Raw genomic sequence first — 12,762 nt, forward strand, 5'->3', positions numbered from 1 at the left:
CCGCGAGTGATGGAAGCTAGCGGGGTGTCGTGAGATCGTGGTGGAGCGCAAGCACCAATCTTTCGTCGCAGCGTACGTGAACAGGCGGATGCAGCGACCAGCGCCGTGGTGTGGACGGTGCAGCGTAAGCGATTCGCCTATCCTCCTGGAAGCATCAAGTACGTGACCGTCCAAGCCCACCATGAGAGTCTCTACCAGCTTGAGCCCGACGGTGGAAACTACTTGAATCTCAATCACTTGCCGCAAAGCGGATCGAGTTCTACAGCATCTTCCTCGGGAGCTCAGGAGTGATTGTGTTCCACTGCATTGTCCAGACTCGCCCATGCCCGCGATTCATCCTCGATGTTGGGCAGTGCCAGACGCTGCCCGAGCTCCTCTCCTACAAGGACGCCTACTTCCATAGCCCCGGCTCCAAGGTCCTGGCGCTCAAGTGCTACCTCAAGTCGCAGATGAGGCAGCTGGTTGCGGTGGTTTTGGAGCGAGATGAAGGCGATGGTAGCAGCGTCACTGCCAGGACTGCCATCTCGTTTGGGGAGGAGGCGCTGAATCCCGCGACTGTGGGGTGGCTGGAAGAGCAAGGGATTGAGCTGGGCGGGGTCGGGCATGGATAGAGAGGGCATCCCAAGCTACCAGATTAGGTTGATACCACCAAGGTGCTCGAGAGTGCTGGTGACGATGCCAACGCCATTTGGAATCACTGTGGTGACTACTTCACATTTGATCTTTACGCCATCAAATTTGAATTCCGTACTACTAGATGAAGTTACATTCAGTGCTTTTACTTGTATATCTTCTTTGTTTTCAGAGTGAAGTTCAAAACGTCAACGAAAAGTCAATAAAGTCATGTAAAGAATGCAGTCAGTCTGGCTACCATTGACTACATTTGACTTTTTCAAACATAGAGGAAGATCCTGCTAGAAACATTAAAAATCCCGCGGGAAAAGAGTACTAACGCTAAGAGATGAGAGACTGGAGAGGCAATGGCTTGGAGCACGAGCAAACATGGGCCTTTAAGCGCGGAATGTTTGGCTGGACGCAACGGCAGCGATGGCAGCGCAGCTCGGAATCCAGCAGCCTCTTTTCCATCTCCTCTGTGCACTCCTCGAGCTTCCCGCGGCTCTCCAGCTCCGCGATCACGTCCCGCGAGTCCCGGAAGAAGCTCGTCGTGAACGAGTTCCAATGCTTCTTGTTCTTGAGCCCCGGGGAGTTGAAGTCCTGGCTGATGACGTGAAGATGGACCTGCCGCATTGATGGTACCTGTGGATCCAAACTAAGTTCCTGTGGAGATACGAGCTTTGGAGTATCTTACCGAGTGGTAGCCAAGCCGGAAAACGAGAGTGTTGTCTTCTTCCACGAGTTTCTTAGCCCAGCGCTCGCCAACAGCATGCATCTCGCGGAGGAGCGGAAGGTGCTCGTTAGTAACGTCGGCTATGGAGTCCAATCCAGCCTTTCGCGACACCACTAGAAGATGCTTCTTTGCCTGCACACCAATCGACATTTCAGTTAGGAACAACAACAACTTTTGAAGCAGCGAACCTTTGCGTAGAGATCAGGCAGAACAACACAATCGTCGGTCACCTCCAGGACCACATTGCTGTGCTTCTCAGGATGAAACGCTACGTCGTGCAGAGCTTGAGCCCACGCAGGCCAGTTCACTGGCTTCTTGGTAGCGGCTTTTTCTTCCACCGCTGCCTTTAGAGTTCCAGTTCCGCTCGCGGGGTTGCCTTCTTCCCCTGTAACTTTTCCCACCTCAGCCTTTCCCTTCTTCGAAGAACCTGGAGAATCATCGTTACCATTTTTCCGCTTCGAAGCTTGCATCATCACAGCAAACGCGTCGCGTGGTTTGCCACCAGGGGAGCTGCTGTTGCTGGCAGGAGACGCAGTTACTTTGGCTTTGGAAGCTTGGCCTTTTGCAATGGACGCGAAAGTCGAGAAGAGAGCAGCGTAACATTGTCGCAGCAGCCTACAGCCCTGGGAGTAGTCGTCGGCGATGCAGTTTGGCCTCTGTGGATTCATGTTGGGCCCAAGGACGTGAATGACGTGAGTTACCCCTTCCTTTGTGCGTAGAGGAGACGAGGCAGGCAGTGGAACGGCCACCACCTTTCCTGGATCCAAAGTTTTCGCATATTTTTTCGTTGCTTCCTCAAAATCGTCACCAGCAGCTCTGTAAATTGCAAGATTCACGCCGCCACCACCACCCTTGAGGCGCCTGAAACAAAAAGATGTGCGCTCAGCAGAAAGAGAAGAAAAAGCATCCAAGAAGTTGATCTCACCAGTTTGCGGCGTTAGCAATGACTGAGCAACGAGGGCCTCCGGTGGAATGGAGCTTTGTGATGTCTCCATGAGTCACTAAGAACTTCCGGCTGTCCAAGCCGGCGGACTCGGCCTTGCTTCGAACACGGGAGAGCATGTCCGACCCTTGGTCTATATCCACCAGCACCAGCCTCAAACCACTGCTCTCCGCACGGCTGAAGAACTCTGACACTGTCTCAACAATGATATTTGCAGCTTTCTCGTGATCAAAGCGGAAATCTGCTGTAGAGATTGACGGAAACGCAAGAGTTGCGCAGCTTTCTTCAGAAGCTTGCGGCATCGATCCATCACCATCTTTAAGTTCTGGAGCAGCGCTTTCCACTCCTTTCTTCGTGCTCGCAGCACTGCTGCTTGCTTGGCCCGCCTTTTTCTGACCACCACCCGGCTTGTTTAGAAACTGTTCCAGCGATCCCTTCGTCGTGCTGCTGGAATTTCGATCAAAAACTCCCGTTGGCAGCTTTGATGACGAGCTCAAAGATCTGTACGCCACGATACATTCGTCGGCGTCACCATCTGTTCTACACACCGTGATTCTGCTGAATCCTTCCTCCAGCGCTGGAAGCTCCACACCGTGAGCCATCCTTTGAATAACAGCCCCGACCTTCTTTCCTTCCAGTCCCCCCTCGTGAGAAGTCCGATTCATGGCCCGAGTGATACACGTCCCAACCGGTAAGTTGAGCACCACCGCATGGGCCTCCACACCGCGTTTCTTCGCAAACTCGATGAATTCCAGCCGCTGCTCGCGGTTGAGATTGGTTCGATCGATGAAGACGCTGCTGGAGGAATTGAGGGCGATGGTGGCTTGTTTGATACACTGAGCTTTCGTCCCTCGCTTCCCATTGGCGATGATATCCTGCATTTGAAGAAGGGCCCGTTCATTGGGAACGCTCCATCTAGACAATCATACATGCCAAATCTCACTCTCACTCCTCTCAAACAATCAAACAGCGAAAAAAGAGAGGAAAAACTCATACCTGACAAATCCTGGTCCAAGTTTGTGAAGCATTCTCGATGACGCTGGAACAAAACCGGCTTTTTCCACTCCCTGGAACCCCGACCAGCACCACTACCACCAGATTTGGCTCGCACGAAGCGCTGCCCTCGATGATGGCCGGGGCTAGACTAGAAAAAACAAGAAAACCGTCACAAAATTTCTCGTGCGTCATTCCATACCTTGCTCCTGCGATTGATCGGCAAAAGCCTTGTCCGAGGAAGGGGATGGAGGATGCGAGAACTGCTGCCAATGCTCGGGATTCTTGCGGTAGCACGCCGCACCGTATTTGCAAACTGGCGAAGACTCCATCGCTTAGAACCCTAAACCTTAAAAACAAAACTTCTCTCACATTTAGCGCTCACTCAGATATAGAGCTACCACCTCGCATAGATCCACTCTAGGGTTTTGATTTTCTAGGGAGTAAGTAGATCATAGCGGCCCAAGAACACTCCCTAAGATAAGCCCATCCTGAGGCGGAGGGTCTAGAATTCTCACTTCTCCAGGCTAGGATGGATGGCGTCGTTGTGAAGCAGCAGCAAGGGCAAGTGATCGAGCGCTTTGAGGCGCCGATCACGGTGAAGGTGATCCTAGAAGAGCTCCGGGAGAGTGGCTACAGGGGTCATCTCATTAGAGAATCCACTCAGTTGAGGGTTCCGCCTCCGACAGTACTTGTTCCCGGAGATGTTGTCGTCTTGGTTGAGGTATGTTGATATTTGTTGATCTTAGGCCCGCGCTTAATGAATTTTCTGTAACTCTGTTCAGAAGCGTCCTAGAGAGCCGTCGTGGTTTGATGAGCATGATGGCCTCCCATCGGCATCCGCCTTTGCAAAGGACGTTGCCGAAATGAAGAAGCAGCTGGGAAAACATGATCCTGTGTATGACTTGGGTCGAAACTCTGCGCCGATGCCATTGGTCCTGGCACACGAAGCATTCGCGGGATATGTGCAGGCTTTGGATTCTCACCGTTTGGACGTCAAAGACTGGACGTTTGTTTCTCGGATGATGGCTATGAGCGGCTACTTCGACCAGGACGTGGACCGACAAGCCGAACTACTGCAATGCTGGAAGCTTTTCTTTGAGCAGAATTGGCCTGGGAAGTTCAAGTTGACGTCGTCCAGAGAGCCAGATATACTGATTCAAGCACTTGTTGGTGGTGAGTGGATCACCGTGGGCATTGTAGTAGTGAAAAATGAAGTGGGGCTGGGAGGAGAGCCGTGCGTCGAGTCACTTAAGCATTATGGCTCGCATGCCACATCAAGGATGCGTGACATGCACTGGAGCTACTGGACGTCATGTTTACCAGTGTTGATTTTAGAAGTTGTTGGGCCAACGATCAGAGTTGGAGGTGCCATATTTCATGACAGCCCGGGATACGAACCATTCACTCCTTACCTTCATATGCTCAAGTTTCTCCAGGATGACGAGTATCTAACGAGGCTCGCAAGAGCTATTGTGGCATTCCCACCAGCTATTGTGTCCATTTCGGCGTTCTATGCAGCTCTAGCGCCTATGCAACCAACTCAATCTTACTCAGAGCGAGCTGTTGAGGCTTGGTGGCCGAGTCTCTTAATTGCAGAAAAGCAGAGGCATCCTGGGCTTGAAGTGTCTCAGTTTACGAGGCAAGTATATCAGAGGACAGAGAAGCGGCTCATTTTTCTACTGAAATATTCAACCGGCGAGGAACGCTTGATGAAGTTTTCTCAGAGATATGGCGCGGATGTGCACAAGGCCTGGAGTGATGCTGGTTTTGCTCCTACATTCACCATTCAGACGTTGGTAAACGGATGGAAGGCTATCAGCATGGAGTATTACTCTCCCAACACTGGCTGGATTCCATTAAATCGCCTGGAGCCTGGACCTGTCAACCGTGAGCACGCATTGGATCCGTCTTCATGGGAAAATTGCAGGCAGGCTGTGGTGAAAGCTTATCAGAGCATTCACGAGCTTTACCCTTATCACGTTCATGGGGACCTCCGGAAGCGAAACATCCTGTTCAATTTAAACAGCTTGAAGGTTGCATTTGTGGACTTCGACTGGGCCGGCACTTCAGGGGATGTTCGCTACCCAATCTTTCTCAACCCAAACATTAACTGGCCCCAAGGTGTTCAGGCTTGTCACCCTATCCTTCCAGTTCATGACAAGGAGCTGCTCAAATTAGACTTGAACCTGGAACTCAATCTCTGGACGCCGTTGGAGCGCTTGAAGCCATGCCAACGGCCCTCCGGACATGGGGGGGTTCACTGCTCAGGCTGAGGCACCCATCCATGGCGCTCTTCTTGTGGAAGAAGGCTGTCCTGTAGCCCGCGTGCACACCACAGTGGCATATCGTCCCCGGTCAAGAATAGGATGTGGCCGCGCTGCTGCCCAGTCTCCGTACTCGCATACGCACAAGATTTACTTGTAAAGTTGTTCAACATTTGAGCCTGGTTCTCAAAGCAGCTCCAGCTAAACTTAGGAATATAGAGATGCCGCGAGAATCGTTTGAAGAGCAACGGAAGCGCTGGACCGTCGCCAAGCTCAACCGCTACCTCTTCCGTTAGTTTCTCCTCGTGTGCTCCATCACCACTTGGCTGGGGAGAAGCCTGGCTCTTTGGTAGCTGTCTCTCTATCGAGCTGGGAGAGAAAAAAACGAAAAACCAAGAACACGGACGAGAATAAGCCAGCTGCGCGCTGGCTCCTCCTGAGAGTCTGTCGATTTGGTTACTTGAGGAAGCGCAGGAGCTGGTGAAGGGATCGCTCAAGCAATGGACAGCTTCGAGCGTGAGGTATGTTCTTCTAACTAGCAAGGATGTGTCAAATGAGAAGGCCTCTTGCTGTGCAAAAGTTTTGGAGTTTGATCTGTGAAGGAGATGCAGCCTGGATGGAACTCCATCAATTCGAAAAGAACGCTTTGCCACTTTTCAGGTGTTCGTATGCTCGTGGCACAAGCTTACCGGCCCAAGAAAGAGATGGCAGCATCAAGGTCATCAGAAACATTCAACCAAAGGTGGAAATCAAGTGCCTCCAGGATTGCCTTGGCCCTACAAGAAGATTAAAGGATAGAAAAACGGCTGCTTTTATAAAAAAGAGAACTAAATTTACAACGGCGATAACAACTTGATCGCCAGGAAGATCTGGACCTTGGCCGATGTCGAGGATGAAGCGCGGGCATGGGCGATTCGTCAGGTGCTTGCCATCGTCGGGCTCGAGCTGGTAGAGATCGGCATGGAAGAGGAGCTTGATGCTACCACGTCCTGCGCCCCAGAGACCATCCCATCCCTCCTGGACATGAATCTATCCCTCACGTACCCAGCTACGAACAATTCATGTTGACGCTCCACAGCGATGACCTTCCCGCCGGGACTCCGGAAAGGACATAAGCTCAAGCGTCGTGAGGAAAGGTATTGCCAAAAATTATGCCAAATGGTTGACAGGAGCTCAGACCACTTTTGAGCTCACGAGCTCAATGCAAGTCAACAGGAGGAGATGCAAAGTCAAGTCCTCAAAGACTGTGTTGACTTTCATTGACTACAACACTTTGATCAGCTAAATTTGATCTAAGCTGCCAACTCATCTCAGATGAATCGAAGTTCTGAGTTCTTGGATTGAAGGTAAAGGTTTAATTAAGTTAACACTTCATCTTCTATAGCAAACCTCACGAGCTTTCTACAGAAGCTCTATAGTCAGCGCTATCGTGAAACTCTGTCTTGATGCAGTAGAGATCAAGCGTAACATGGTCGCCACAGTCGACATCGTCACCCCCGCCCTCGAGCACCTTGGCGATTTCGATCTTCATCTCGTAGCTCGGAATGCCCGGTCGATCGCATTCCACCCCGCCATGCCCCACTCCGGTCAATGAAATCCCCTGCTCCTCCAGCCACGCCACAGTCACGGGATGGAGTGCCTCCTCCCCAAACGAGATGGCTCTCGCAGCAATACCATCACCTTTGTCTCGCTCGAACAACACCGCCACCATCTGCCTCATGCGCGTCTTCAAGTAGCACTTGAGCGCCAGGAAGATCTGGACCTTGGAGCCGGGGCTACGGAAGTAGGCGTCCTTGTAGGAGAGGAGCTCGGGCAGCGTCTGGCACTGTCCAACGTCGAGGATGAATCGCGGGCATGGGCGAGTGACGAAGCACTTCCCATTGGAGGGCTCGAGCTGGTTGAGAGCGGCATGGTAGGCTTTCATGGTGAGGAGCTTGATGCTTCCCTTGGGCAAATGGGCAAATGGAACGTAGAGTGGCGCCCACGTCTTGCGCCCCATGGACTCCCTCACGGGCTTCATCCTATCCTTGACGTAGCCGGCGACGAAAGATTCGTGCTGACGCTCCACGGCGATGACCTTGCCGCCGGGACGCATGACGCACGACACCCCTAGCTTCCATATCTCGAGGTAGCGGTTGAGCTTGGCGACGGTCCAGCGCTTGCCCACGGTGCACTCCTCGCGGTTGTTCCATGCCTGCCAGTCGAGATCGTCGTCGTGCTCCGCCTTGCGCTCCACTGCCTGGAGCGCGCGCGCAAACACCGCTTCGAATCCTCGCGGCATCCTTCGATAAACCCTAGCTAAAGCGCTGCTCTAGGGTTTATCGCGTGCATCCTGGAAGGATTGCTGACGCTCCCTTTCAGCTACGACAACTAACAAACTCGACGATCATTCCAGTGAGCAACCAGATCACTGCCAGTTCTTGTAAGTACTATTTCCCTCCAACTTTCGTTTTTGCAGACCTCTCCGATCGTAGCTCACGGGAGAATTTCCGCTGCAAAAATTGCGTGCACATGGTGTTTCTGATGGCTTCTGTCAGGTTACGTCACGTCTCGTCAAGGAGTGGCTGCAGGAACTTAGGGAATCTCGGCTGTGTAGGAGATTCCTTCCCGTGAATTGGTAGAGCTTGAGCAAAGGTGACTAGTGACCATTCGTCATCGGCTCCATGTCAGGTCTGTTTTCATCAGTTTCTAATTCCTTACATTTACAAATTCAGGCCTGTTACTGCAAGTGATTTGTCCTGTCACGGGAAGTGACTTATGATCTTTCAAGTACCCGGTGCTGCAAATGCCGCTACCCCAGAGCCTCGCGCAGCTGCTTGCTTCAAGTGCTATTTGGAAGAGTCAAAGTCTTCCTTGGCGATTCTTCCTGTGTCTTGGTAGTTAGACATCCACGGTTGTTATTCTGCCACGCTTGCCAGTTTCTTTGTTTACGACATTACTCTGTTTGCTTTCCACCAAGTACGATCTCCATCCCGGCATGTGCTTGCCTCGTCTTGATCGATTCACTGCCTATCGGTGCTACGATCTCACCGGAGCGGCACGATCTATATCGAGAGCGCCATCAAATTCGATACCCTCTTGATTTACACTACGCCGTCAGGAACTGGACAGTGTAAGACTTTCCTTTCTCGAGGCTCCTTCCACTAACTCCTTGGGTGCCAAGCCTGTCTTCTCTTCTTTCGTTTTCGAAGCCTGGTGGTGCTGTGTCTTTGGCGTAGCATGCACTTACGTCTGGGCGAGGAAAGACGCCAGGACCATTTGGAAGGCCGCTCCTCCTTCTGGCGCCAGAGGTTTCCAGTCTGTCCGGCCGCGTACTGCAGGATAGAATTGTCTGCAAGGGTTTGAGAGATCGTATGTAGGTTCAAAGCCTGAGAAGCTGAAATTAATGAACCACGCCGGTTATCTTCTTTGACAATATCTAAAAAGCACCCTTGGCAAAATCTAAACAGGCACTCACCTGGCCGTCGCTTCTCTCATTTCCTCGACCCCGAGACTGCAACCTAAACACCACGAACAGTTAGTAAGAAAAAAGGTCGGAAAAGTTGCTCCTCCAAGTCAGCAGGATCCTTCTCTCTAATTTCTTTGTCTTCCTTGTTTACTTCTTCACCTCACTTGGAAATGATTTCTGCCGTCGTCAATGAGCTAAATTTCCTTGAGAGCTTGAGCGCCTTGCAAACTAAGCGGTCAAAGACAAGCTGACTGCTATCAAACATTTCACCGGCCAGTGTTTGCATCACAGAGATACAATGGCCAGCATCACCTGAGGTCACAAGAGCAGGAGCTGAGACAGATTAATAACGCTGATACTGCATACAGAAAGCAAATTCTAACCATGCAGCTCCAAAAGAGCAAGAGCAAGAGCAGTGCCAGTACATCCCATACTCTCAAAACTGCAAAAGCAAGTGGAAAATGGAGATGCATGTAAATTGTACTGACCACTTTCCCAGGGTAGGACGCTCACAAATATATATATAGGAACTCATTCAAGATATTGGACACCAAGGGATTCCAAATGGCGAAACTGTAAAAGTGCCTCAACACCCCAAGCACAAACAAGTACTTAGCCTCGGAAACTAAAGGCAAGTTGGTCCACCTGAAAATTTCTGTTATACCAAGATTTCAAATATGCTTCTAAAAGCCTTTTGGAGAAGTACTCGTCTATGATACCGGTACACATGCATAATAACTCAACTTATAAATCGAAATTCAAAGAGCTGAACATACCAGAACGCATTGTCCTCCAGCATAAGCAAAAAATTCATGGCCTGAAAGTATTCACTACTTAGGACAAGTCAAATCAGTAGGATTATGCGTATGCCGTAATGCGTTTCGACTGAGCAGGAAAAGCTTGTGGTAAGCCCTACACCTAAAACTATCACAATTTGGTTCAAATACTTATCATGTGAGAGGGGAGTTGTTCAACTCTCCTTGTCTTTGTGCAAACATGCACTTGCCAAAGCTGCCACAAAGACAACCGAGAACTGAGAACGCATGGACGCAAGGAGCAGAATTACCTCCCCTCGAAGAGCCATAGGCGGACAAGGAACTTCTCTCCATGGACTTTCCTTTCCATGAATGCCCGATTCGCACTAAGGAATCAGCAACAGCATCCGACTTCGTAAAACTCATTCAATATCAGACCGCTGTCGGTCTTCCAGCGTCACCCTGCTGCTTGCCGGCATCAGCATCGTCGTCACAGTGGCTCCCAAGCTTTTAACTCTTTCTTAAATTCTTTCGCGATTCGCCGGCGTGCTCCTCGACATTTGCCAGTTTTTTTTGCGAGACTCTGATAAGCTTGCATTAAAACTGGCTTATTTTGTTTTAGACAAAGAGCATCCCCGTGTGCGAATTTGATTGCTGAACGAAACGAAAGTTCTAAAGTTTGCATTCTCTCGAGCTTCGGCCATTTTCACCACATATCTTCTTATTCTTCCTCAGAGAACTTTCTTTTTTTGGTCTTGGGTTTATAGTCTTCTAAAACAGTCTGATGAACAAGAAGAAGAAGAAGAGGAGGATTGTTAACCTGGATCGCGTCTCCACTTCTCCTTCTCGCTCTCCTCCACATCCATCGTGTGTAATGTAATGCCCAAGCACAAGCTTGTTGGATAGCACACCATCGCGCCCAAAATCGCGATGTCTCATTCATCATGGATTCCAATTCTCACAGAGCCCAGGGAAAGTGGGAGTCTGGTCTAACCCGGATAGACCAGACAACAATAGAATTCCTCTCGCAATGGAGCATTCCGTGGAAGGCAAGGATGATTGAGAAGGTTGATGAAGTTCCTTTAACCTCTATCCACGGGAGAGATGGCCCCACGATCTTCCCTTGGATTCTTGTTTCCAAACATGACACCAGCAATCTTACCGGGATTCCGACTTTGATGAATTGTGGCTTATGCCAGCAACAGCATAGTTCCTCCATGGAACTATGGCTGGGTGGAGAGGGATTTGATGGAAGCAATGGTTTTTATGTGTTTGAGATTGCCTCCAAGAAATAGCCCGCGTCAGGCCTCAGAATTCCACATTCAATCGCAGATAATCGAACGGTTATAATTGAATTAAAACAGCGATAATCTCGGCCTTCCCTTCTAGGATTTTGATTTTCCAGGGAGTGGATCATAGTGGCTTTAGATCCTCTCAAACCCCTTGATCCAGCCCCAACAGGGCACTCAATGCCTTTCATGGGATCATCTCCTCCAATATCTTCTCTTGGAGCTTCCTTATCTTGGAATTCATCCCCAATCCATAGCACGCATTTGATAGAATCCATGCAATTTCCGCGACGTCGTGGTGTCGGCATTTTCCCAAACAGGGCATCCAGAGTATGCGCAGAACGCAAAGGCCGGGCCTAGCATGGTTTCTTGGACGGCGATCTTCGTGCCATCCTGGAAATTTGGATCTCATGCCGCAGTACAACGGGGTCTCCCTGGAACCTGGCCGCGGCGGCGCGCGCCCAGGCCAGGCATCTGCGGAGGCGGAGAGAATCCACACTTGGGGCGTCTCCTTCCGGAAGTGGGGAGAAAGCATCTCCGTGTGCGAATTTGATTGCGAAACGAAACGAAAGTTTCTAAGCCTTTCATCGTTTTCCTTCTTTCTGAAGGGCCATTGTCGTTCTCTGAAGAAAATGGCGGAAGGATATCTCAAAGTTACGCTCAACAGTGAGGGCGAGGAGGAAGAGATGGAATCCGAGAGGCGGTGGATCAACTCGTCGTCAGCAAGAAGAGGATTTCCCATTTGTGTCTAGCCTGGAAAGTTTCCACGGTGAAGAAGAACAAGAACAAGAACATGAACAAAGAAAATAGAGGAGTTCTCACCTTTTTCTTATCTCTCGCTCGAACCAATCTGGGGGACTCTTCTCGGCTTCATTGGCTTCTGGCTGCTGCGATTCGCCGGACGGCGCTGGCGCTGGCGATTCCCTCAGGAACTTTGGGAGGCTGCTGCTCCTTCTTAGTGTCCTCGTCCTTCTATAATCTATAATGGCCAAAAACACGACAGTCATGATCGATGAAGCGATGATCCAGGAAGAAAGATTAGAGCGCTCGGTAGAGTCACGTCATTGCCAGAAATGCACACTATAGATATGCTCGGAAAGGCAGCTACAGATCTCTAGCTTGGGTTGACCGATGAGCTAGACGAACGCACGACCGATATGCATCGATCGATGGGCGAGACGATCGCCTCGTCCTAGCGGTTAATTCAAAATATCCTGCAACAGCGAGATATTTTTATTCGAAATATCTCACCGAAAAACAGCGAGAAATGACGGTCTATTGACGACGATACCGTAACATGCAAGGGAATGCGGCGAGCAGAAGGAAGAACTGATCGACAGCTGCGGATATTTTTGCTAGAGAATGCAGGGATGGATGCGTGGAGGGAAATGACAAGATCGATCGGCGCGAAGTTACTTTACAAGATCTTCCGCCAGGCTGCTGCTGCTGCCGCTGCTGCTTTCTTGCTCGTCTTCTTTTCTGAGATTTCACTGCGAACCAGGCAGGGCTTGTTTGTTGGAGCTCTTGAGTTTTTGTCAATATGGTGATCTTTCACTTCATAGAACATATACACGAGGACTAGACAATCTTAGGAGAAGGGAAGAGAAAATACGTTTGTTTATTGATCATCTGGATCTACGCTAAAAAGCTTACGAACCTCGGCGCGGCAACTGTTCCTGGCGTACCTCTGCCCCCAGAACTGCCACGGGACATCCAGGA

General features: G+C 50.5%; 2 protein-coding genes across 5 annotated transcripts; one reads left to right on the top strand and one right to left on the bottom strand.

Moving 5' to 3' along the window:
* Positions 1-862: 862 nt before the first annotated feature.
* LOC9646016 (transcription factor bHLH140) lies at positions 863-3,617 on the bottom strand. 4 transcript variants are annotated; one of them, XM_024681101.1, is made up of 7 exons: positions 3,487-3,617; positions 3,288-3,430; positions 2,274-3,166; positions 1,794-2,209; positions 1,537-1,733; positions 1,310-1,480; positions 863-1,257 (listed from the first exon to the last, which is right to left on the bottom strand). In XM_024681101.1, exons 1-7 carry the CDS (start codon positions 3,614-3,616, stop codon positions 955-957), a joined length of 2,253 nt encoding a protein of 750 aa, XP_024536869.1. In that variant the 5' UTR covers position 3,617; the 3' UTR covers positions 863-954. The 4 variants fall into 4 exon arrangements, with proteins under 4 accessions (XP_024536869.1, XP_024536868.1, XP_024536867.1 ...); XM_024681100.1 differs by having other exon boundaries at positions 1,537-1,739; XM_024681099.1 differs by having other exon boundaries at positions 1,537-2,209.
* Positions 3,618-3,816: 199 nt separating this feature from the next.
* On the top strand, positions 3,817-5,560 carry LOC9646017. Its single transcript, XM_002975835.1, has 2 exons — positions 3,817-4,008; positions 4,070-5,560. Exons 1-2 carry the CDS (start codon positions 3,817-3,819, stop codon positions 5,558-5,560), a joined length of 1,683 nt encoding a protein of 560 aa, XP_002975881.1.
* Positions 5,561-12,762: the final 7,202 nt, after the last annotated feature.

Source organism: Selaginella moellendorffii, unplaced genomic scaffold (genome assembly GCF_000143415.4).
Source record: "Selaginella moellendorffii unplaced genomic scaffold, v1.0 SELMOscaffold_29, whole genome shotgun sequence".
Taxonomy (NCBI): domain Eukaryota; kingdom Viridiplantae; phylum Streptophyta; class Lycopodiopsida; order Selaginellales; family Selaginellaceae; genus Selaginella; species Selaginella moellendorffii.

Excerpts from the sequence above, each read along its gene's own strand:
- LOC9646016 (XM_024681099.1), bottom strand. The coding sequence starts at position 3,616 with ATGGAGTCTTCGCCAGTTTGCAAATACGGTGCGGCGTGCTACCGCAAG. Across the intron at positions 3,167-3,287 it reads CTTGGACCAGGATTTGTCAG|GATATCATCGCCAATGGGAA; the intron begins GTATGAGTTTTT and ends CTTCAAATGCAG. Across the intron at positions 1,481-1,536 it reads TGCCTGATCTCTACGCAAAG|GCAAAGAAGCATCTTCTAGT; the intron begins GTTCGCTGCTTC and ends ATTGGTGTGCAG.
- LOC9646017 (XM_002975835.1), top strand. The coding sequence starts at position 3,817 with ATGGATGGCGTCGTTGTGAAGCAGCAGCAAGGGCAAGTGATCGAGCGC. Across the intron at positions 4,009-4,069 it reads ATGTTGTCGTCTTGGTTGAG|AAGCGTCCTAGAGAGCCGTC; the intron begins GTATGTTGATAT and ends AACTCTGTTCAG.